Raw genomic sequence first — 26,803 nt, forward strand, 5'->3', positions numbered from 1 at the left:
GGTCTGAAATCACGATCAGGAACAAATAATACCACGAAAACTCGTACTAGAGATGGTGCTGATGGTAAGCTATATTTATTTATCCTTGTGTTTTATCCTTGGGAAATATACCATGGACCACAGGTTTAGAACCCTTGCTCTGAACATTCCTAATTTTCTGCCGCCATGACATTGTGTGTACAGAAGCTGATGGATTCTTAATTTTCCTCTGTTCTCACCACCTCCAGCTACGTCGCTTGTTCAAATCCCTCCCATACTTGTGTGGGGCCATCTTATCCACGCACCACCGTGGACTCCTTTTGCCAACGAAACATATCCTTTTTTTATCACCTCCCAAGATATTACCAGTTTGTGTTAGTGAGACTGTGTAATCCATCTTCCCATGTGGTTGAAGAACTGCACTCGACCCTGCATTCAGTAGTGCACATTTGGCTGGGTGTTGCACACTACCCCAGCCCAGCACCCCGGAACTGTTGCACAAGTCACATATGGCTGGGTGTTACACATTACCCCAGCACAGCACCCCGGAACTGTTGCACGAGTCACATATGGCTGGGTGTTTCACACTACTCCAGCACAGCACCCCGGAACTGTTGCACGAGTCACATATGGCTGGGTGTTTCACACTACTCCAGCACAGCACCCAGGAACTGTTGCACGAGTCACATATGGCTGGGTGTTTCACACTACCCTAGCACAGCACCCAGGAACTGTTGCACAAGTGTCGCCACATTGCACTTCTTGAACGTAGCGTGACAACCCCCTGAGCACAATGAGTACTCTGTGACCCTTGGGATTTTCGTCATCTTTTGGAACGGGTCAAAAGCAACAGCTTGTACCGTTGAGCTTAAGGCGTCGTAATGTCTTGCTGAAGGGCTGCATTGCCATACTCAAAAGATGAACTAATGCATGTAGTAAGCACTGGTGACTTCTGCATACAGATATGCTTGTGCTCTGTATGTATGCTCTATTCTTGCATGCTGCCAGACATATTTTTAGTGCATGGTAGAGCATTAGTAGGTATCTTGCCTAAGACTTTGATATTGAGGTTATCCTTTTGTACTTTCAGAACATCTTAATCAAATCATATTAATATACTCAGTACAGAACTAACTTAAACCTTAGCATGGACCTGTTTTGGCTTTTTTGAGATAACAAATGCAGCTAAAAAAAATTTAAAAAAAATTGAAATTATTCATAATATATTGAAACAGGACAGAGGTTTAGGGCTGGATGTCCGCTATTTGATACGCTGATATGATTGTGATCTGCCTTGTTCATAAATCTCACCTTCTTTCAGGGTCCCATCGGCTTGGACGGTCCTAAGGGTGAGCCGGTAAGTTTCCACAGGCAAGTGGTGCCTTGTTACACAACCAGGGTCATTTTGAAAGCATCCTGGTGGGGGGATGGAGGCAGACAGATTGTAGAAGTTCACTCCTTTCTCCATCTTGTTTCTTTCTCCCAAATAAGAAAATAACTACTCTTTGAGATGACATCAGAGTTTCAAGTTTGTATAGATTTGAAGACTCCCATAAATTTTTATAACTTTCAGTATCTATCCACTGGATATATTGAAAGAATTAGAAAATGACCGAATATAATCCTTTGATATAGGTTTAATCACCTTTGTTGATCATGTGTTTGCAAGTGGAGATATGATTAGATTTTGTATTCATTATACTCATATACACTAATATACCATATTTCTTTCTTTTTTGTTTTTGAGTAATACTGTTCACTCTGCGCTCCACCTGTTTAAGCTTTGGTTGCATATTTCACAAAGTGTTTTTCTTTTTTAAATTGAGATACGGTTGGTTTACAGATTGCATCGACCATTTGCATTGCTGTTTTGGAATCAGCCTTTTGTTCTCAAGAATATTTGGTATTCAGTTCAGATTTGTTTCAAAAAGATATTCTCTAAATATATGTGTGCTGTAAAATTTTTCTTTTGATATTTTTTTGTTTAAGGAGCCTTTCTATTTATTGATGATAAAAAGGTAAGTGATTTGTTGCTGTCTCCTGCGTTAGCGAGGTAGCGCAAGGAAACAAATGAAAGAATGGACCAACCCACCCACATACACATGTATATACATACATGTCCACACACGCAAATATACATACCTGTACATCTCAACGTATACATATATAGACACACACACACATATACATATATACACATGTACATAATTCATACCATCTGCCTTCATTCATTCCCCATTACCCCAGACGCTTCACATGCCCTGCTTCAATCCATTGACAGCACGTCGACCCCAGTATACCACATTGTTCCAATTCACTCTATCCCTTGCACACCTTTCACCCTCCTGCATGTTCAGGCCCTGATCACTCAAAATCTTTTTCACTCCATCTTTCCACCTCCAATTTGGTCTCCCACTTCTCATTCCCTCCACCTCTGACACATATATCCTCTTTGTCAATCTTTCCTCACTATTTCTCTCCATGTGACCAAACCATTTCAAAACACTCCTTCTGCTCTCTCAACCACACTTTTTATTACCACACATCTCTCTTACCCTATTATTACTTACTCGATCAAACCACCTCACACCACATATTGTCCTCAAACATCTCATTTCCAGTACATCCACCCTCCTCCGCACAACTTTATCTATAGCCCACGCCTCGCAACCTTATAACATTGTTGGAACCACCATTCTTTCAAACATACCCATTTTTGCTTTCCGAGATAATGTTCTCGACTTCCACACATTCTTTAATGCTCCCAGAACTTTTGCCCCCTCCCCCGCCCTATGATTCACTTCTGCTTCTATGGTCCCATCCGCTGCCAAATCCACTCCCAGATATCTAAAACACTTCACTTCGTCCAGTTTTTCTCCATTCAAACTTACCTCCCATTTGACTTGTCCCTCAGCCCTATTGTACCTAATAACCTTGCTCCTATTCATATTTACTCTCAGCTTTCTTCTTTCACACACTTTACCCAACTCAGTCACCTGCTTCTGCAGTTTCTCACATGAATCAGCCACCAGCGCTGTATCATCAGCGAACAACAACTGACTCACATCCCAAGCTCTCTCATCCACATCAGCCTGCATACTTGCCCGTCTTTCCAAAACTCTTGCATTCACCTCCTTAACAGCCCTATCCATAAACAAATTAAACAACCATGGAAACATCACACACCCCTGCCACAAACCTACATTCACTGAGAACCAATCACTTTCCTCTCTTCCTACACATACACATGCCTTACATCCTCGATAAAAACTTTTCACTGCTTCTAACAACTTACCTTCCACAGAGCATCTCTATCAACTCTATCATATGCCTTCTCCAGATCCATAAATGCTACATACAAATCCATTTGCTTTTTTAAGTATTTCTCACATACATTCTTCAAAGCAAACACTTGATCCACACATCCTCTTCCACTTCTGAAACCACACTGCTCTTCCCCAATCTGATGCTCTGTACATGCCTTCACCCTCTCAATCCAATCAGTACCCTCCCATATAATTTCCCAGGAATACTCAGCAAACTTATACCTCTGTAATTTGAGCACTCACTTTTATCCCCTTTGCCTTTGTACAGTGGCACTATGCAAGCCAATCCTCAGGCACCTCACCATGAGTCATACATACATTGAATAACCTTACCAACCAGTCAACAATACAGTCACCCCCTTTTTTTATAAATTCCACTGCAATACCATCCAAACCCGCTGCCTTGCCAGCTTTCATCTTTCACAAAGATTTTACTACCTCTTCTCTGTTTACCAAATCATTCTCCGTAACCCTCTCACTTCAAAATACTCACTCCATCTCCTTCTCACATCACCACTACTTGTTATCACCTCCCCATTAGCCCCCTTCACTGAAGTTCCCATTTATTCCCTTGTCTTACGCACTTTATTTACCTCCTTCCAAAACATCTTTTTATCCTCCATAAAATTCAATAATACTCTCTCACCCCAACTCTCATTTGCCCTCTTTTTCACCTCTCGCACCTTTCTCTTGACCTCCTGCCTCTTTCTTTTATACATCTCCCCGTCATATATATATATATATATATATATATATATATATTTTTTTTTTCCTTTGTCGCTGTCTCCCACGTTTGCGAGGTAGCGCAAGGAAACAGACGAAAGAAATGGCCCAACCCACCCCCATACACATGTATATACATACGTCCACACACGCAAATATACATACCTACACAGCTTTCCATGGTTTACCCCAGACGCTTCACATGCCCTGATTCAATCCACTGACAGCACGTCAACCCCGGTATACCATATCAATCCAATTCACTCTATTCCTTCCCCTCCTTTCACCCTCCTGCATGTTCAGGCCCCGATCACACAAAATCTTTTTCACTCCATCTTTCTACCTCCAATTTGGTCTCCCACTTCTCCTCGTTCCCTCCACCTCCTACACATATATCCTCTTGGTCAATCTTTCCTCACTCATTCTCTCCATGTGCCCAAACCATTTCAAAACACCCTCTTCTGCTCTCTCAGCCACACTCTTTTTATTTCCACACATCTCTCTTACCCTTACGTTACTTACTTGATCAAACCACCTCACACCACACATTGTCCTCAAACATCTCATTTCCAGCACATCCATCCTCCTGTGCACAACTCTATCCATAGCCCACGCCTCGTAACCATACAACATTGTTGGAACCACTATTCCTTCAAACATACCCATTTTTGCTTTCCGAGATAATGTTCTCGACTTCCACACATTCTTCAAGGCTCCCAGGATTTTCGCCCCCTCCCCCACCCTATGATCCACTTCCGCTTCCATGGTTCCATCCGCTGCCAGATCCACTCCCAGATATCTAAAACACTTTACTTCCTCCAGTTTTTCTCCATTCAAACTTACCTCCCAATTGACTTGACCCTCAACCCTACTGTACCTAATAACCTTGCTCTTATTCACATTTACTCTTAACTTTCTTCTTTCACACACTTTACCAAACTCAGTCACCAGCTTCTGCAGTTTCTCACGTGAATCAGCCACCAGCGCTGTATCATCAGCGAACAATAGCTGACTCACTTCCCAAGCTCTCTCATCCACAACAGACTTCATACTTGTCCCTCTTTCCAAAACTCTTGCATTCAGTTCCCTAACAACCCCATCCATAAACAAATTAAACAACCATGGAGACATTACACACCCCTGCCGCAAACCTACATTCACTGAGAACCAATCACTTTCCTCTCTTCCTACACGTACACATGCCTTACATCCTCGATAAAAACTTTTCACTGATTCTAACAACTTGCCTCCCACACCATATAATCTTAATACCTTCCACAGAGCATCTCTATCAAGTCTATCATATGCTTTCTCCAGATCCATAAATGCTACATACAAATCCATTTGCTTTTCTAAGTATTTCTCACATACATTCTTCAAAGCAAAGACCTGATCCACACATCCTCTACCACTTCTGAAACCACACTGCTCTTCCCCAATCTGATGCTCTGTACATGCCTTCACCCTCTCAATCAATACCCTCCCATATAATTTACCAGGAATACTCAACAAACTCTGAAATTTGAGCACTCACTCTTATCTCCTTTGCCTTTGTACAATGGCACTATGCATGCATTCCGCCAATCCTCAGGCACCTCACCATGAGTCATACATACATTAAATAACCTTACCAACCAGTCAATAATACTGTCACCCCCTTTTTTAATAAATTCCACTGCAATACCATGCAAACCTGCTTCCTTGCCGGCTTTCATCTTCCTCAAAGCTTTTACTACCTCTTCTCTGTTTACCAAATCATTTTCCCTAACCCTCTCACTTTGCACACCACCTCGACCAAAGCACCCTATATCTGCCACTCTATCATCAAACACATTCAACAAACCTTCAAAATACTCACTCCAGCTCTTTCTCACATCACCACTACTTGTTATCACCTCCCCATTTGCGCCCTTCACTGAAGTTCCCATTTGCTCCCTTGTCTTACGCACTTTATTTACCTCCTTCCAGAACATCTTTTTATTTTCCCTAAAATTTAATGATACTCTCTCACCTCAACTCTCATTTGCCCTCTTTTTCACCTCTTGCACCTTTCTCTCGACCTCCTGTCTCTTTCTTTTATACATCTCCCACTCAATTGCATTTTTTCCTTGCAAAAATCGTCCAAATGCCTCTCTCTTCTCTTTCACTAATAATCTTACTTCTTCATCCCACCACTCACTACCCTTTCTAATCAACCCACCTCCCACTCTTCTCATGCCACAAGCATCTTTTGCGCAATCCATCACTGATTCCCTAAATTCATCCCATTCCTTCCCCACTCCCCTTACTTCCATTGTTCTCACCTTTTTCCATTCTGTACTCATATATATATATATATATATATATATATATTTTTTTTTTTTGCAGGGAAAAAATGCAATTGAGTGGGAGATGTATAAAAGAAAGAGACAGGAGGTCAAGAGAAATGTGCAAGAGGTGAAAAAGAGGGCAAATGAGAGTTGGGGTGAGAGAGTATCATTAAATTTTAGGGAAAATAAAAAGATGTTCTGGAAGGAGGTAAATAAAGTGCGTAAGACAAGGGAGCAAATGGGAACTTCAGTGAAGGGCGCAAATGGGGAGGTGATAACAAGTAGTGGTGATGTGAGAAGGAGATGGAGTGAGTATTTTGAAGGTTTGTTGAATGTGTTTGATGATAGAGTGGCAGATATAGGGTGTTTTGGTCGAGGTGGTGTGCAAAGTGAGAGGGTTAGGGAAAATGATTTGGTAAACAGAGAAGAGGTAGTAAAAGCTTTGCGGAAGATGAAAGCCGGCAAGGCAGCAGGTTTGGATGGTATTACAGTGGAATTTATTAAAAAAGGGGGTGACTGTATTATTGACTGGTTGGTAAGGTTGTTTAATGTATGTATGATTCATGGTGAGGTGCCTGATGATTGGCGGAATGCATGCATAGTGCCATTGTACAAAGGCTAAGGGGATAAGAGTGAGTGCTCATATTACAGAGGTATAAGTTTGTTGAGTATTCCTGGTAAATTATATGGGAGGGTATTGATTGAGAGGGTGAAGGCATGTACAGAGCATCAGATTGGGGAAGAGCAGTGTGGTTTCAGAAGTGGTAGAGGATGTGTGTATCAGGTGTTTGCTTTGAAGAATGTATGTGAGAAATACTTAGAAAAGCAAATGGATTTGTATGTAGCATTTATGGATCTGGAGAAGGCATATGATAGAGTTGATAGAGATGCTCTGTGGAAGGTATTAAGAATATATAGTGTGGGAGGCAAGTTGTTAGAAGCAGTGAAAAGTTTTTATCGAGGATGTAAGGCATGTGTACGTGTAGGAAGAGAGGAAAGTGATTGGTTCTCAGTGAATGTAGGTTTGCGGCAGGGGTGTGTGATGTCTCCATGGTTGTTTAGTTTGTCTATGGATGGGGTTGTTAGGGAGGTGAATGCAAGAGTTTTGGAAAGAGGGGCAAGTATGAAGTCTGTTGGGGATGAGAGAGCTTGGGAAGTGAGTCAGTTGTTGTTCGCTGATGATACAGCGCTGGTGGCTGATTCATGTGAGAAACTGTAGAAGCTGGTGACTGAGTTTGGTAAAGTGTGTGAAAGAAGAAAGTTAAGAGTAAATGTGAATAAGAGCAAGGTTATTAGGTACAGTAGGGTTGAGGATCAATCCAATTGGGAGGTGAGTTTGAATGGAGAAAAACTGGAGGAAGTGAAGTGTTTTAGATATCTGGGAGTGGATCTGGCAGCGGATGGAACCATGGAAGCGGAAGTGGATCATTGGGTGGGGGAGGGGGCAAAAATTCTGGGAGCCTTCAAGAATGTGTGGAAGTCGAGATCTTTTTTTCTCGGAAAGCAAAAATGGGTATGTTTGAAGGAATAGTGGTTCCAACAATGTTGTATGGTTGCGAGGCGTGGGCTATGGATAGAGTTGTGCGCAGGAGGGTGGATGTGCTGGAAATGAGATGTTTGAGGGCAATGTGTGGTGTGAGGTGGTTTGATCGAGTAAGTAACGTAAGGGTAAGAGAGATGTGTGGAAATAAAAAGAGCGTGGTTGAGAGAGCAGAAGAGGGTGTTTTGAAATGGTTTGGGCACATGGAGAGAATGAGTGAGGAAAGATTGACCAAGAGGATATATGTGTCGGAGGTGGAGGGAACGAGGAGAAGTGGGAGACCAAATTTTAGGTGAAAGGTGAAGTGAAAAAGATTTTGTGTGATCGGGGCCTGAACATGCAGGAGGGTGAAAGGCGGGCAAGGAATAGAGTGAATTGGAACGATGTGGTATACCGGGGTTGACGTGCTGTCAGTGGATTGAACCAGGGCATGTGAAGCGTCTGGGGTAAACCATGGAAAGTTGTGTGGGGCCTGGATGTCGAAAGGGAGCTGTGGTTTCGGTGCATTATTACATGACAGCTAGAGACTGAGTGTGAACGAATGGGGCCTTTGTTGTCTTTTCCTAGCGCTACCTCGCACACATGAGGGGGGAGGGGGTTGTTATTGCATGTGTGGCGGGGTGGCGATGGGAACAAATAAAGGCAGACAGTATGAATTATGTACATGTGTATATATGTATATGTCTGTGTGTGTATATATATGTGTACATTGAGATGTATAGGTATGTATATTTGCGGCGTGTGTGGACGTGTATGTATATACACATGTGTGTATGTAGGCGGGTTGGGCCATTCTTTCGTCTGTTTCCTTGCGCTACCTCGCTAACGCGGGAGACACTGACGAAGCAAAATAAAAAAAAATAATAGAAAAAATAATATATATATATATATATATATATATATATATATATATATATATATATATATATATATATTTTTTTTTTTTTTTTTTATACTTTGTCGCTGTCTCCCGCGTTTGCGAGGTAGCGCAAGGAAACAGACGAAAGAAATGGCCCAACCCTCCCCATACACATGTACATACACACGTCCACACACGCAAAATATACATACCTACACAGCTTTCCATGGTTTACCCCGGACGCTTCACATGCCTTGATTCAATCCACTGACAGCACGTCAACCCCTGTATACCACATCGCTCCAATTCACTCTATTCCTTGCCCTCCTTTCACCCTCCTGCATGTTCAGGCCCCGAACACACAAAATCCTCTTCACTCCATCTTTCCACCTCCAATTTGGTCTCCCTCTTCTCCTCGTTCCCTCCACCTCCGACACATATATCCTCTTGGTCAATCTTTCCTCACTCATTCTCTCCATGTGCCCAAACCATTTCAAAACACCCTCTTCTGCTCTCTCAACCACGCTCTTTTTATTTCCACACATCTCTCTCACCCTTACGTTACTTACTCGATCAAACCACCTCACACCACACATTGTCCTCAAACATCTCATTTCCAGCACATCCATCCTCCTGCGCACAACTCTATCCATAGCCCACGCCTCGCAACCATACAACATTGTTGGAACTACTATTCCTTCAAACATACCCATTTTTGCTTTCCGGGATAATGTTCTCGACTTCCACACATTTTTCAAGGCTCCCAAAATTTTCACCCCCTCCCCCACCCTATGATCCACTTCCGCTTCCATGGTTCCATCCGCTGACAGATCCACTCCCAGATATCTAAAACACTTCACTTCCTCCAGTTTTTCTCCATTCAAACTCACCTCCCAATTGACTTGACCCTCAACCCTACTGTACCTAATAACCTTGCTCTTATTCACATTTACTCTTAATTTTCTTCTTTCACACACTTTACCAAACTCAGTCACCAGGTTCTGCAGTTTCTCACATGAATCAGCCACCAGCGCTGTATCATATATATATATATATATATATATATATATATATATATATATATATATATATATATATTTTTTATTATTATACTTTGTTGCTGTCTCCCGCGTTTGCGAGGTAGCGCAAGGAAACAGACGAAAGAAATGGCCCAACCCCCCCCATACACATGTATGTACATACGTCCACACACGCAGATATACATACCTACACAGCTTTCCATGGTTTACCCCAGACGCTTCACATGCCCTGATTCAATCCACTGACAGCACGTCAACCCCGGTATACCACATCGCTCCAATTCACTCTATTCCTTGCCCTCCTTTCACCCTCCTGCATGTTCAGGCCCCGATCACACAAAATCTTTTTCACTCCATCTTTCCACCTCCAATTTGGTCTCCCTCTTCTCCTTGCTCCCTCCACCTCCGACACATATATCCTCTTGGTCAATCTTTCCTCACTCATCCTCTCCATGTGCCCAAACCACTTCAAAACACCCTCTTCTGCTCTCTCAACCACGCTCTTTTTATTTCCACACATCTCTCTTACCCTTACGTTACTCACTCGATCAAACCACCTCACACCACACATTGTCCTCAAACATCTCATTTCCAGCACATCCATCCTCCTGCGCACAACTCTATCCATAGCCCACGCCTCGCAACCATACAACATTGTTGGAACCACTATTCCTTCAAACATACCCATTTTTGCTTTCCGAGATAATGTTCTCGACTTCCACACATTCTTCAAGGCCCCCAGAATTTTCGCCCCCTCCCCCACCCTATGATCCACTTCCGCTTCCATGGTTCCATCCGCTGCCAGATCCACTCCCAGATATCTAAAACACTTCACTTCCTCCAGTTTTTCTCCATTCAAACTTACCTCCCAATTGACTTGACCCTCAACCCTACTGTACCTAATAACCTTGCTCTTATTCACATTCACTCTTAACTTTCTTCTTCCACACACTTTACCAAACTCAGTCACCAGCTTCTGCAGTTTCTCACATGAATCAGCCACCAGCGCTGTATCATCAGCGAACAACAACTGACTCACTTCCCAAGCTCTCTCATCCCCAACAGACTTCATACTTGCCCCTCTTTCCAAAACTCTTGCATTTACCTCCCTAACAACCCCATCCATAAACAAATTAAACAACCATGGAGACATATATATATATATATATATATATATATATATATATATATATATATATATATGACCCCCTCCCCTCACACGTACGCGAGATAGTGCTATGAAAAGACAACAAAGGCCACATTCATTCACATTCCGTGTCTAGCTGTCATGTATAGTGCACCGAAACCACAGCTCCCTTTCCACATCCAGGCCCCACAAAACTTTCGAAGGTTTACCCCAGATGCTTCACATGCCTTGGTTCAATCCATTGATAGCACGTCGACCCCAGTATATCACACCGTTCCAATTCACTCTATTCCTTGTACGCCTTTCACCCTCCTGCATGTTCAGGCCCCGATCGCCCAAAATCTTTTTCACTCCATCCTTCCACCTCCAGTTTGGTCTCCCACTTCTCATTCCCTCCACCTCTGACACATATATCCTCGTTGTCAATCTTTCCTCACTCATTCTCTCCATGTGTCCAAACCATTTCGACACACCCTCTTCTGCTCTTTCAACCACACTCCCTTTATTACTCACATCTCTCTTACCCTTTCATTACTTACTTGATCAAACCACCTCACACCACATATTGTCCTCAAACATCTCATTTCCAACACATCCACCCTCCTCCGCACAACCTTATCTGTAGCCCATATCTCACAACCACATAATATTGTTAGAACCACTAATCCCTCAAACATATCCATTTTTGCTCTTCGAGATAATGTTCTTGCCTTCCACACATTCTTCAAATTCTTCCAGAACCTTCGCCACCTCCCCCACCCATTTGTTTCCGCTTCCATGGTTCCATTTGCTGCTAAGTCTACTCCCAGAAATATAAAACACTTCATGTCCTCCAATTTTTTTCCATTCAAACTTACATCCCAATTAACTTAAACCTCTACCCTACTGGACCTAATAACCTTGCTCCTATTCACATTTACTCTCAACTTCCTCTTTTCACACACTTTTCCATGCTCAGTCTCCAACGACTGCAGTTTCTCTCTCAAATCAGCTACTAGAGCTGTAGCATTTGCAAACAACAACTAACACTTCCCAAGCCCTCTCTTCACCAATAGACTGCATACTCACCCCTCTCTCCAAAACTCTTGCATTCCCCTCCCTGACCACCCCGTCCAGAAACAAATTAAACAACCCTGGGGACATCACACATCCCTGCCACAGACTGACCTTTACTGGGAACCAGTCACTCTCCCTTCTACCTACTTGTACACATGCCTTACATCCTTGGTAAAAACTTTTCACTGCTTCTGGCAACTTACCTCATACACCAAATACTCTTGATACCTTCCACAAAGCATCTCTATCATCTCTATCATATGCCTTTTCCAGATCCATAAATGCTACATATAAATCCATCTGCTTTTCTAATTATTTCTCACACATTCAAAGCAAACACCTGATCCACACATCCTCTACCACTTCTTAAACCACACTACTTTTCACCTGTCTGATGCTCTGTGCATGCCTTCACCCTCTCAATCAATACCCTCCCAAATGATTTCTCAGGAATACTCAACAAACTTATGCCTTTGTATATGGAGAGACTAAGTGAGGAAAGATTGAAAAAAGAGGATATATGTGGCAAAGATGGAAGGAACAAGGAGAAGTGGGCGACCATATTGGAGGTGGAAGGATGGAGTGAAAAAAATTTTGAGCAATCATGGCCTGAATATAGAGGAGGGTAATTGGCATGCAAGGAATAGAATTAATTGGAATGATATGCTGTTAATGGACTGAACCAAGGCATGTAAAATGTCTGGAGTAAACCTTGGAAAGGTTTGTCGGGCCTGGATGTGGATAGGAAGCTGTGGTTTCAGTGGGTTACACATGTCAACTAGAGGCAGTGTAAAGGATTGTGGCCTTTTTTGTCTGTTTTTCCTGGTGCTACCTCGCTGAATTGGAAGGTAGCTATGCGATTTCTTGTGTGGTGGGGTAGCAACAGGAATGGATGAAAGCAAGCAAGTATGAATATCTATGTGTATATATGTATATGTCTGTGCATGTATATGTATGTATACGTTGAAATGTATATGTGTGTCTATGGGCGTTTATGTATGTATATGTGTATATGAGTGGTTGAGCCATTCTTCTTCTGTTTCCTTTTGCTACCTCACTTACGTGGGAAACAGCGATTAAGTATAATGATAATATAATAGGTGTATGCACATAGACTTGAATACGACAACATATTTGATTATTGATTTTCTTTCTAATGTTCTCTAATTCTCTCAGTATCATTCTACCATTAGGTGGGTGCTCAAACACCAGTTGTCCAAACCATTCATATTATTTCAACCAAGCTTTTACCTTCACAGAGACATCTTCAGGAATCTACAAAGAATGAGAAAAAACTGCATCACAGAACTTGGATATGAAATGTAAAATGCAGACAGTGTATATAAGAAACACACTTGGAAAAAAAAACAGTATACAGCACGTGAAAAATAAGGGAAAACACTAAAAGCGATACAAATTAACAATATCACGACGGTTGGATGAGTTACAACCTATATACAAAATGTGGGAATAGAAAAATAGAAAAACTTACTGCTGAGGAAATGCAGAACAATATTAAATGAGGTGAGAGTGTTTGTGTTCTTACCACATTTAATATTGTCTTTTTTTATATGTGCAGTTGTAAGTTTTTCTATTTTTCTGTTCCCATATTATGTATTTAGGGCGTAACATCTTGCCCATCATAATATTGTTAATTTGTATTGCTTTTAGTGTTTTCCCTTACTTTTTATGTGCTATGTACTTTTTTTTTAGTGTGTTTCTTATGTACATTTTTTTTGTTTTTTTACATTCATATCCAGGTTTTGTAATTTTTTTCTCTTTTTTTATAGATACCTGATGATGGCCCTGTGAAGGCTAATGCTTGATTGAAATAGAATGGATAATTTTGGACAACTGTTTTTGAGCACCCACCTACTGGTAGAATGATAATGAGGAAATTACAGAACATAAGAAAGAAGATTAATAACTCTAGATATGCTGTCGTATTCAATTCTATGTGCATTAGAGAAAACTTGCTCCCAACTTACACTGATATATGTATATATGTATATTCCTATGAGTCCATGGGGAAAATGAAACACGAAAAGTTCCCAAGTGCACTTTCGTGTAATATTCACATCATCAGGGGAGACACAAGAGAGAAATATAACAAGTCAGTTGATATACATTGAAGAGACGAAGCTAGGACGCCATTTGTGTGTCTGTGTGTGTATATATATATGTGTACATTGAGATGTATGGGTATGTATATTTGCCTGTGTGGACGTGTATGTATATACATGTGTATGGGGGTGGATTGGGCCATTTCTTTCGTCTGTTTCCTTGCGCTTCCTTGCAAATGCGGGAGACAGCGACAAAGCAAAATAGATAAAGATATGTATATTATTTATTTATATTTATTTTGCTTTGTCGCTGTCTCCCGCATTAGCGAGATAGCGTAAGGAAATGGACGAAAGAATGGCCCAACCCACCCACATACACATGTATGTACATACACGTCCACACACGCAAATATACATACCGATACATCTCAACGTATACATATATATATACATACACAGACTATACATATATACACATGTACATAATTCATACTGTCTGTCCTTTATTCATTCCCATTGCCACCTCGCCACACATGAAATAACAACCCCCTCCCCCCTCATGTGTGCGAGGTAGCGCTAGGAAAAGACAACAAAGGCCCCATTCGTTCACACTCAGTCTCTAGCCGTCATGTAATAATGCACCGAAACCACAGCTCCCTTTCCACATCCAGGCCCCACAGAACTTTCCATGGTTTACCCCTGACGCTTCACATGCCCTGCTTCATTCCATTGACAGCACGTCGACCCCAGTATACCACATCGTTCCAATTCACTCTATTCCTTGCACACCTTTCACCTTCCTGCATGTTCAGGCCCCGATCACTCAAAATCTTTTCCGCTCCATCTTTCCACCTCCAATTCGGTCTCCCACTTCTCCTCGTTCCCTCCACCTCTGACACATATATCCTCTTGGTCAATCTTTCCTCAGTCATTCTCTCCATGTGACCAAACCATTTCAAAACACCCTCCTCTACTCTCTCAACCACACTCTTTTTATTACCACAGATCTCTCTTACCCGTACATTACATACTCGATCAAACCACCTCACACCACATATTGTCCTTAAACATCTCATTTCCAGCACATCCACCTTCCTGTGCACAACTCTATCCATAGCCCATGCCTCGCAACCAGACAACATTGTTGGGACCACTATTCCTTCAAACATACCGATTTTTGCTTTCCGAGATAATGTTCTCGACTTCCACACATTCTTCAAGGCTCCCAGAATTTTTGCCCCTTCCCCCACCCTATGATTTACTTCCACTTCCATGGTTCCATCTGCTGCCAAATCCACTCCCAGATATCTAAAACACTTCACTTCCTCCACTTTTTCTCCATTCAAACTTACCTCCCAATTGACTTGACTCTCAACCCTACTGTACCTAATATTCTTGCTCTTATTCCTTGCATGCCTTTCACCCTCCAGTATATTCAGGCCCTGATTGCTCAAAATCTCTTTCACGCCATTCTTCCACCTCCAATTTGGTCTCCCACTTCTCGTTCCCTCCACCTCTGACACATCTTTCAATCAATCTTTCCTCACTCATTCTCTCCATGTGACCAAACCATTTCAATACACCCTCTTCTGCTCTCTCAACCACACTCTTTTTATTACCACACATCTCTCTCTCTCACCCTTTCATTACTTATTCAATCAAACCACCTCACACCACATGTCGTCCTCAAACATTTAATTTCCAACACATCCCTCCTCCTCTGCACAACCCTATCTATAGCCCATGCCTTGCAACCACATTGTTGGAACCACTGTTCCTTCAAACATACCCATTTTTGCTCTCCGAGATACTGTTTTCGCCTTCCCCACATTCTTCAATATAAGGAAGTTTATTCTAGAGTGATATGGATAAAATTAAAGTGAATGGAGAGAGATAGGTGCTTATGCACCAGGCCATGAGAAGCAAGATCGTGAGAGACAAGTGTCAGGAGCAGCTGAGTGAGTGTCAGCATTTTTGAAGTAAGAGACTGGTTATTAGTGATGGGTGATTTAAATGTGAAGGTAAGAAATGTGGCATTTGAGGCCAGAATTGGGGCACATGGGGTATATATTGTTATGGATGAAAATGGTGAAGAGCTTGTAGAGTTGTGTTCTGAAATAGGACTGGTTCTTGGGAATACCTTTATAAAGAGAGGTATATACACAAGTGTACGTGTGTGAGATGAATAGATGGCCAGCAGGCATTGCTGAATTACATATTAATTGAAAAGTATGTGAAAGAGATACTTTTGGATGTAGATGTGCTGAGAGGTGTGGGATGTCTGATCACTATCATAGGAGGTGAGAGTGAAAATATGTAGAGGCCTTCAAAAAAGAGAAAAACATTTTGGGGAGAAGAGATGATGAGAGTAAGTAAGCTTGGAAAAGACTCTTGTGTGAAGAAATAACAAAGGGAGATTGAGTGAAGAATGGTAAAAGATGAGTAAATGAAGCAACGGGAGCAGGTGTTTAGGGAAGCAGAGATGGCATGTAAGAGGTGCATGTTGAATGCAATAGTTAGGAGGTGTTCAGATTAGAAAGGGTAGTAAGTGATGGGATGAAGAAGCAGAGTTGTTAGTGAAAGAGAAAAGAGAGGCATTTGGGTAGCACTTCCAGGGAAGGAGAGCAAATGATTGGGAGATGTATAAGAGAAAGCACCAGGAAGTCAAGAGTTGAAAAGGAGGGCAAATGAGAGTTGGGATGATTGAGTATCAGTAAACATTAGGGCGAATAAGAAGATATTTTGGAAGAAGATTAATAATGTGCGAAAGATGAGAACAAATGGGAACATCAGTGGAAGGGGCAAAAGGGGAAGTGATAACATGTAGTAATGAACTGAGGAGGAGATGGAGTGAGTATTTTGAAGGATTGTTAAATGTGTATGATGATAGAGCTGCAGATGTAGGGTGTTTTGTTTGGGGTATTATTTGAAGTAAGAAAGTCATGGAGAATGGTTTGGTGAAGAGAGAAGTAGTGAAAGCATTGTGTAAGATGAAATGCGGGAAGACAGTTGGATTGGATGGTATGGCTGTTGAATTTATTAAGAAAGGGGGTGACTGTTTTGATGAATGTTGGGCAAGGATTTTCAGTGTGTGTGTGTATAGATCATGGTGAGGTGCCTGAGGATTGGCAGAATGCATGTATAGTGCTACTGTATAAAGGCAAGAGGTATGAATATGAGTGTTCAAACTACAAAAGGTGAAAAATATTGAGTATACCTGGTAAGCTGTTTGGGAGGTTATTGATTGAGAGGGTGAAGGAATGTACAGAGCATCAGATTGGGGAAGAGCAGTGTGGTTTCAGAAGTGGTAGAGGATGTGGATCAGGTATTTGCCTTAAAGAATGTGTGAGAAATACTTGGAGAAAAGATGTGTGTGGCATTTATGGATCTGGAGAAGGCCTATGATAGGGTTGATAGTAATGCTTTGTGGAAGGTCTTAAGAATGTAGTGTGGAAAGAAAGCTGTTAGAAGCAGTGAGAAGGTGTAAGGGTGTAAGGCAAGTGTGTGAGTAGGAAGAAAGAAGAGTAAATGGTTCGTAGTGAAGGTTGGTCTGAGGTAGGGTTGAGTCACCATGGTTGCTTAGTTTGTTTATGGATGGAGTGGTAAGGGGGGGTAAATGTGAGAGCCTTGGAGTGAGGGGCAAGTATGCAGCTTATGGGGGATGAGAGAGCCTGTAAAGTGAGTCATTTGTGATAAATGCAAGAGTATTAGAAAGAGGCGCGAGTATGCAGTCTGTGGGGGATGAATGGAGCTGGAAAAGGAATCAGTTGTTGTTTGCTGATGATACAGCACTAGTGGTAAATTTGAGTGAGAAACTGCTGAAGTTGGTGAATGAGTTTGGAAAAGTGTGTGAAAGGAGAAAGTTAGAGTGAATGTGAATAAAAGCAAGGATGTTATGTTCAGCAGGGTTGAGGAACAGGCTAGTTGGTGTGTAAGCTTGAATGGAGAAGAATTGGAGGAAGTGAAGTGTTTTACCTATGTGGAGTGTAAATGGCAGGGAATTGAAACATGGAAGTGGAAATGAGTCATAGGGTGGGGGAGAAGTGAAGGTTCTGGGAGCACTGAAGAATTTGTGGAAAGAGATAAAGTTATCTAGGAAGGCAAGAATGGTTATGTTTAAAGGTATAGTTGTGCCAATGATATTATATGGATGCAAAGCATGGGCTATAGATAAAGCTGTGTGGAAGAGGATGGATGTGCTGGAAATTAAATGTTTGAGGACAACTTGTGGTGTAAGGTGGTTTGATCAGGTAAGTAATGTTAGGGTAAGAGAGATGTGTGGTAATGAAAAAGTGTGGTTGAGAGAGCAGAAGAGGGTATGCCAAAATGGTTTGGACGTGTGGAGAGAATGAGTAAGGAAAGGTTGACGAAGAGGACACATTGGTCAAAAGTGCAGGGAACAAGGAGAACATGAAGACAGATTGGAGATGGAAGGACTGAGTGATAAAGGTTTTGAGCAATCAGGGCTTGAACTTGCAGGAGGGTGAAAGGGTTGCACAGAATGGAGTGAATTGGAGCAATGTGATATATAGGGGTTGATGTGCTGTCATTGGACTGAGCCAGGGCATTTGAAGTGTCAGGGGTAAACCATGGAAAGGTCTATGGGGCCTGGTTGTGGATAGGGAACTTTACACATGTCAGGTGGAGAATGGATGTGAGCAGATGCTGCCTTTCTTTGTCTGTTCCTGGTGCCACGTCACTAACATGGGAAACAACAATTAAGTATGAGAGAAATGAAATATATGGTTTTGATAGAATCTACTCTCAAGTTTTAAGCAAAAAGTGAGAAGTCACTTTCGATGAGGCTTTATAGTCATCAATGAACGTAAAATAGCACAATGTCATTGAGGAGCTTCTCACTCCAGAGGAGCATACCTGCCTCTGTTCTCACGTTGTGTAAACATGCTGTTACAGATACTGTAGATAGTTGCATACACTCGTACTTGTATAGTATCAGTCTGCACAAAAATATATTGAATAATTATCCAACAAAGAAGTTTACTTATGCCTCTAAAATAGTTGTAATTGTTAATACAAATTTTCATGTGCCCAGCTTTAGGTTTGATTGTGCCAATCAGTTTTGCTCATATTCACTTAATCATTTCGTTAAGTAAATCATGAGATATGTGGTATATTTTATTTTAAGTTTTTTTCATTGATTTAAAGAAAAAACTATCAGTAAAGCATTTTGATATGAGTAAAATAGTTAAGTACATGTTTGAAGTGTATTATTGTGTGGTACTGGTGATGATTGAATAGTTAGATTGTTAATGGGGATGTGCCTTGAACAACAACACCAACAACATTGCTGGCCACTCACTAACAATCTTCATTTTTGGCAGGGTGAGCAAGGACCTCCAGGCCCACCTGGTGACAAAGGCATCAAAGGAGAGGCAGGGACCGGCTACGACATATTTTCTAAAGCGAAGGTAACCTTCAGCCATGTTTTCATGCCTGTATTCTGTTTGCCTTTATGACCTGTTGGCTTAATTTTTTATTTCATATCCAGTATCATCTGCTGCCTAGGATGTGTATTACTTACAAGGTGTCTTTTCATCATGATCTGTTATATTCCACTCCCTACCTTGCATTCTTCTTTTCTTCCTTATTTATTAATGAAAAATAATTTTTTAGGACTTTTCAGTGCCAGTTCTTCTCAATATGCTGAGTTCTACTTTTTAGCACTGCATTGCCAATGCAGTGTAAATGTACATTTACTTTGCTAATACGACTGATCATGTGCCTTTCAAGTGTTATGCATATACATATTTATGAACTGTGAAGGATAACGTTTTCTATAGTCAGGTTTTTAAATCCTGCTATTGAAGAGTAAGTGGGTTTTCTTTTTTTTCCGCACAAGATACAGCCCCTGTAAATGTAGAGATTCCAGATTAGATAAACTTCTGTTTTAGGGGCACAGCAACTTTAACTTTTAAGTATTGGTGAAAATCATATCAGTAGGTTGATCATGCAAAAATTAGAGGATGTGTGGATCAGGTGTTTGCTTTGAAGAATGTATGTGAGAAATACTTAGAAAAGCAAATGGATTTGTATGTAGCATTTATGGATCTGGAGAAGGCATATGATAGAGTTGATAGAGATGCTCTGTGGAAGGTATTAAGAATATATGGTGTGGGAGGCAAGTTGTTAGAAGCAGTGAAAAGTTCTTATCGAGGATGTAAGGCATGTGTACGTGTAGGAGGAGAGGAAAGTGATTGGTTCTCAGTGAATGTAGGTTTGCGGCAGGGGTGTGTGATGTCTCCATGGTTGTTTAATTTGTTTATGGATGGGGTTGTTAGGGAGGTGAATGCAAGAGTTTTGGAAAGAGGGGCAAGTATGAAGTCTGTTTTGGATGAGAGAGCTTGGGAAGTGAGTCAGTTGTTGTTCGCTGATGATACAGCGCTGGTGGCTGATTCATGTGAGAAACTGCAGAAGCTGGTGACTGAGTTTGGTAAAGTGTGTGAAAGAAGAAAGTTAAGAGTAAATGTGAATAAGAGCAAGGTAATTAGGTACAGTAGGGTTGAGGGTCAAGTCAATTGGGAGGTGAGTTTGAATGGAGAAAAACTGGAGGAAGTGAAGTGTTTTAGATATCTGGCAGTGGATCTGGCAGCAGATGGAACCATGGAAGCGGAAGTGGATCATAGGGTGGGGGAGGGGGCGAAAATCCTGGGAGCCTTGAAGAATGTGTGGAAGTCGAGAACATTATCTCGGAAAGCAAAAATGGGTATGTTTGAAGGAATAGTGGTTCCAACAATGTTGTATGATTGCGAGGCGTGGGCTATGGATAGAGTTGTCCACAGGAGGATGGATGTGCTGGAAATGAGATGTTTGAGGACAATATGTGGTGTGAGGTGGTTTGATCGAGTAAGTATCGTAAGGGTAAGAGAGATGTGTGGAAATAAAAGGAGCGTGGTTGAGAGAGCAGAGGAGGGTGTTTTGAAATGGTTTGGGCACATGGAGAGAATGACTGAGGAAAGATTGACCAAGAGGATATATGTGTCGGAGGTGGAGGGAACGAGGAGAAGTGGGAGACCAAATTGGAGGTGGAAAGATGGAGTGAAAAAGATTTTGAGTGATCGGGGCCTGAACATGCAGGAGGGTGAAAGGAGGGCAAGGAATAGAGTGAATTGGATCGATGTGGTATACCGGGGTTGACGTGCTGTCAGTGGATTGAATCAGGGCATGTGAAGCGTCTGGGGTAAACCATGGAAAACTGTGTAGGTATGTATATTTGCGTGTGTGGACGTGTATGTATATACATGTGTATGGGGGTGGGTTGGGCCGTTTCTTTTGTCTGTTTCCTTGCGCTACCTCGCAAACACGGGAGACAGCGACAAAGCAAAAAAAAGAAAAAAAAAACTGCAATACATGTACAGACAAGAGCCTGATCATGTGATATGGATAAGATGATGAGGCTAAAACAGACTGTTTTGTTCGAGCTCCATCCCACTTTTAGCGTCAATTTAAAGAATTTTAGGATAGGTTAACTAAAGAGTTTTTGGTTAGGTTAGCTTAATGAATTTTAGGGTAGGTTAGCTAAAGAATTCTAGATTAGGTTATCCTAAAGAATTTTAGGGTAGCGTAGTCAAAGAATTTTATAGTAGGTTAAAGAATTTTAGGGAAGGTTATATAAAGAACATTATGGTAGGTTAGCCGAGTAAAGTGTGAATTACTTAGGTTGGTAATTTTCTTTTGAAAACCACAGATGAATATGAAACAGTGAACAATGCCAAGAAGTGGAGGGTTCTTTAAAGTGATAATTGCTGGTGTAATAATGTTCTGGTAACTGTTAGTAAATTGACTATTATGATTTTCATTAATATTGATACAAATGATCACCACACCTCTGAGCAAAATTTTGTCCAAGATTATTTGTGTTTTGTTTAGAGCAGATGTCATCATCTTGCTAAACAAGAAAGGCTTTTCTTGTATAGCATGTACCTGTCTCCTGAACTTAGTGACATTTGGGTTAGCTATGCGGTATTTTGGATCGCCACTTTGAATCGTTGTGCAGCCCTGGAAGGAGGAGAAAGCAATTTCTCTTGCTTTTCATCTTCACTTTACCACTTCTTCATCAGCAGGCCACCAACATGAAGTGTTGTGCTATCCCACCACTACCCCCAGCAGGATTGGTGCTGTTTGGTGCAGACCTACGTGGATTGATGCATTTAAATGTCTTTCATTTCTCACTTGCTGGTAGAGCCCTTGAAGCTCGTAAGAGAGCTTTTGCTTAGAGGGAGTTAAAAAAAAGTCTGATCTCTCCCCACACTTTAGGAGAAATTTACAAGAATTCCCAATCATTGACTATCATAAAGCATTTAGGATTGGCTAATGCTTGTCCACTTGGACTTGACAACCATTCAGTGATCTGCATCCACACTATAATGTTACAATCCAGCTGACATGGGAATAGATTCCCAGCCCACTTCTGTTGTTTTCTTGCTCACCTGGTAATCTTCTTACCTATTTTGTGACATTTTTGGGAGTCTTAGCATGAACTACTGTTTTCAGCATGTCTGATCAGTATCCTTACTGATTTGTCATGGTTACAAAATATGAATAGTATGTATCTTGTTCTGTTTGTGGGATCCACGGATGGAAGCATCTCTGGTGTCATAAGGCAACACATGGCAGTGACTGTTTTTAATGTTTTTCATTTTATGCCTGACCTGCTCTTTCAAGAACCTTGTTCATTTTATGCCTGCCCTGCTTACTCAAGAGCCTAGTTTGGTTAGGTATCGTATATATTTTATTTCTTCTGATATGATGTGTGTAAATGATTTTGAGTTATTATTCTGTACTTTCTTATAAGATCTTATGCCATGAGTTGCTGATGCAGCAGTTAATTTTCGGTCATCAGTTACTCCTTCCCTGTGTATCTTTATGTTTTAAATTCTTTTTGAGTTGAGAGTTTATGTATAACTGGGGGAAGTGGAAGTCATATGTGAAGCAAGATACATACTGAACAGGGTCATAAGCTAACTCAGGGCACTAGTTCATCCCATTCAGAGGTTTACTTTTCAAAATGGTGGTCTGCCAAACAGCTTCCTACTCAACTTCGATGTTTTTTGCTATTACTGGTACTTCTAGTTCACTGATCTTGTCAATAACAGTTCCTTACCTCATGTCAAAGTGGGGGAGATGAGGTCAAGACCCCATGGCCATTTGTCCTGTGCCTCAACCAGTGTGTTGTTGCAAAGTGTTATCTCAGAGCGAGTCCTTGCGCTACCTCAGGGTTGTTCCTGATGTTATAAAGAGAGCTTCTTTAGTTTTATGTTTTCAGAACCTGTAATGTTGCAAGATTTTTTGCAGTTTTTCAGTGGAGGTCATCTTCTAACCTTGTGTCAGGCTTTGCCAGAGGCTTTGAATCTGAACGAGGTCTTGATGACAGTCTGTATGAAACCCTGATTAGATATTGCTTAAATCAAGATCATCTTGCATCTCTTACTTCAACTGAGATACAAACATTGACCCCAAGTCTTGATGTGCCATGTCCCTGCTAGAGTATGGATGATACCCCAGTATACCATAGGTTGCAAACCCAGAGAAAGTCAAATTTTCCGCAAAGGATTTTTTTTATTGTGGCACAGCAACATGGTTCTAATTCAACTTTCAACTTTTTGTGTGTTCTCAATTTGTTATTGCACTAGTAAACCTGTTAAGTAAAGTGGATAGCATTTCCTGACATACGGTTCCAATTTTGGTTGATCAGCAGTGGGATTGGATTGGAATAGGCCAGGGTTTAAACAAGACCAGCAGCTCCTCAATCAGTTCTTGATTGGACCCATGCATGAAGAATTCATCCATCCAGTTATGATACAACATTGTCTTGTGCCATACTGAACAGTTTGCAGTGATTTACCTACTACTCAGAGCATTTTATGTGGTAGAGAAACATCCTTGCTTCAATCCAAGTAGGTTTCTCCTAGTTTGGTGGAGGATTTTCAAAATGTGTTATTTGTAGTACATTTTTTTTTTCTCCAAAAGAAGGAACAGAGAAGGGGGCCAGGTGAGGATATTTCCTCAAAGGCCCAGTCCTCTGTTCTTAATGCTACCTCGCTATCGTGGGAAATGGCGAATGGTATGAAAGAAAGAAAGAATATGTAGGTTTGCTGCAGGGGTGTGTGATGTCTCCATGGTTGTTTAATTTGTTTATGGATGGGGTTGTTAGGGAGGTGAATGCAAGAGTTTTGGAAAGAGGGGCAAGTATGAAGTCTGTTGGGGATGAGAGAGCTTGGGAAGTGAGTCAGTTATTGTTCGCTGATGATACAGCGCTGGTGGCTGATTCATGTGAGAAACTGCAGAAGCTGGTGACTGAGTTTGGTAAAGTGTGTGAAAGAAGAAAGTTAAGAGTAAATGTGAATAAGAGCAAGGTTATTAGGTACAGTAGGGTTGAGGGTCAAGTCAATTGGGTGGTGAGTTTGAATGGAGAAAAACTGGAGGAAGTGAAGTGTTTTAGATATCTGGGAGTGGATCTGGCAGCGGATGGAACCATGGAAGTGGAAGTGGATCATAGGGTGGGGGAGGGGGCGAAAATCCTGGGGGCCTTGAAGAATGTGTGGAAGTCGAGAACATTATCTCGGAAAGCAAAAATGGGTATGTTTGAAGGAATAGTGGTTCCAACAATGTTGTATGGTTGCGAGGCGTGGGCTATGGATAGAGTTGTGCACAGGAGGATGGATGTGCTGGAAATGAGATGTTTGAGGACAATGTGTGGTGTGAGGTGGTTTGATCGAGTAAGTAACGTAAGGGTAAGAGAGATGTGTGGAAATAAAAACAGTGTGGTTGAGAGAGCAGAAGAGGGTGTTTTGAAATGGTTTGGGCACATGGAGAGAATGAGTGAGGAAAGATTGACCAAGAGGATATATGTGTCGGAGGTGGAGGGAACGAGGAGAAGAGGGAGACCAAATTGGAGGTGGAAAGATGGAGTGAAAAAGATTTTGTGTGATCGGGGCCTGAACATGCAGGAGGGTGAAAGGAGGGCAAGGAATAGATTGAATTGGAGCGATGTGGTATACCGGGGTTGACGTGCTGTCAGTGGATTGAATCAAGGCATGTGAAGCATCTGGGGTAAACCATGGAAAGCTGTGTAGGTATGTATATTTGCGTGTGTGGACGTATGTATATACATGTGTATGGGGGTGGGTTGGGCCATTTCTTTCGTCTGTTTCCTTGCGCTACCTCGCAAACGCGGGAGACAGCGACAAAGCAAAAAAAAAATATATATATATATATATATATATTTTTTTTTTTTATTTATTATTATACTTTGTCGCTGTCTCCCGCGTTTGCGAGGTAGCGCAAGGAAACAGACGAAAGAAATGGCCCAACCCCCCCCCATACACATGTATATACATACTTCCACACACGCAAATATACATACCTACACAGCTTTCCATGGTTTACCCCAGACGCTTCACATGCCCTGCTTCAATCCACTGACAGCACGTCAACCCCGGTATACCACATCGCTCCAATTCACTCTATTCCTTACCCTCCTTTCACCCTCCTGCATGCTCAGGCCCCGATCACACAAAATCTTTTTCACTCCATCTTTCCACCTTCAATTTGGTCTCCCTCTTCTCCTTGTTCCCTCCACCTCCGACACATATATCCTCTTGGTCAATCTTTCCTCACTCATCCTCTCCATGTGCCCAAACCACTTCAAAACACCCTCTTCTGCTCTCTCAACCACGCTCTTTTTATTTCCACACATCTCTCTTACCCTTACGTTACTCACTCGATCAAACCACCTCACACCACACATTGTCCTCAAACATCTCATTTCCAGCACATCCATCCTCCTGCGCACAACTCTATCCATAGCCCATGCCTCGCAACCATACAACATTGTTGGAACCACTATTCCTTCAAACATACCCATTTTTGCTTTCCGAGATAATGTTCTCGACTTCCACACATACTTCAAGGCCCCCAGGATTTTCGCCCCCTCCCCCACCCTATGATCCACTTCCACTTCCATGGTTCCATCTGCTGCCAGATCCAATCCCAGATATCTAAAACACTTTACTTCCTCCAGTTTTTCTCCATTCAAACTTACCTCCCAATTGACTTGACCCTCAACCCTACTGTACCTAATAACCTTGCTCTTATTCACATTTACTCTTAACTTTCTTCTTCCACACACTTTTCCAAACTCAGTCACCAGCTTCTGCAGTTTCTCACATGAATCAGCCACCAGCGCTGTATCATCAGCGAACAACAACAGACTCACTTCCCAAGCTCTCTCATCCCCAACAGACTTCATACTTGCCCCTCTTTCCAAAACTCTTGCATTTACCTCCCTAACAACCCCATCCATAAACGAATTAAACAACCATGGAGACATCACACACCCCTGCCGCAAACCTACATTCACTGAGAACCAATTACTTTCCTCTCTTCCTACACGTACACATGCCTTACATCCTCGATAAAAACTTTTCACTGCTTCTAACAACTTTCCTCCCACACCATATATTCTTAATACCTTCCACAGAGCATCTCTATCAACTCTATCATATGCCTCCTCCAGATCCATAAATGCTACATACAAATCCATTTGCTTTTCTAAGTATTTCTCACATACATTCTTCAAAGCAAACACCTGATCCACACATCCTCTACCACTTCTGAAACCACACTGCTCTTCCCCAATCTGATGCTCTGTACATGCCTTCACCCTCTCAATCAATACCCTCCCATATAATTTACCAGGAATACTCAACAAACTTATACCTCTGTAATTTGAGCACTCACTC

At 41.7% G+C, this 26,803-nt stretch overlaps 1 protein-coding gene across 1 annotated transcript in view; it reads left to right on the forward strand.

The window, feature by feature from the left end:
* Positions 1–26,803, forward strand: part of LOC139745698 (uncharacterized) — a 304,575-nt gene that overhangs the window by 40,832 nt on the left and 236,940 nt on the right. Inside the window, exons 4-5 of the mRNA XM_071656135.1 lie at positions 1,301–1,336; positions 19,385–19,471. Coding sequence (XP_071512236.1) covers positions 1,301–1,336; positions 19,385–19,471 — 123 coding nt within the window. The remainder of the gene's footprint in view (positions 1–1,300; positions 1,337–19,384; positions 19,472–26,803) is intronic.

The sequence above is a fragment of the Panulirus ornatus genome, chromosome 62 (assembly GCF_036320965.1).
Source record: "Panulirus ornatus isolate Po-2019 chromosome 62, ASM3632096v1, whole genome shotgun sequence".
Lineage (NCBI taxonomy): Eukaryota > Metazoa > Arthropoda > Malacostraca > Decapoda > Palinuridae > Panulirus > Panulirus ornatus.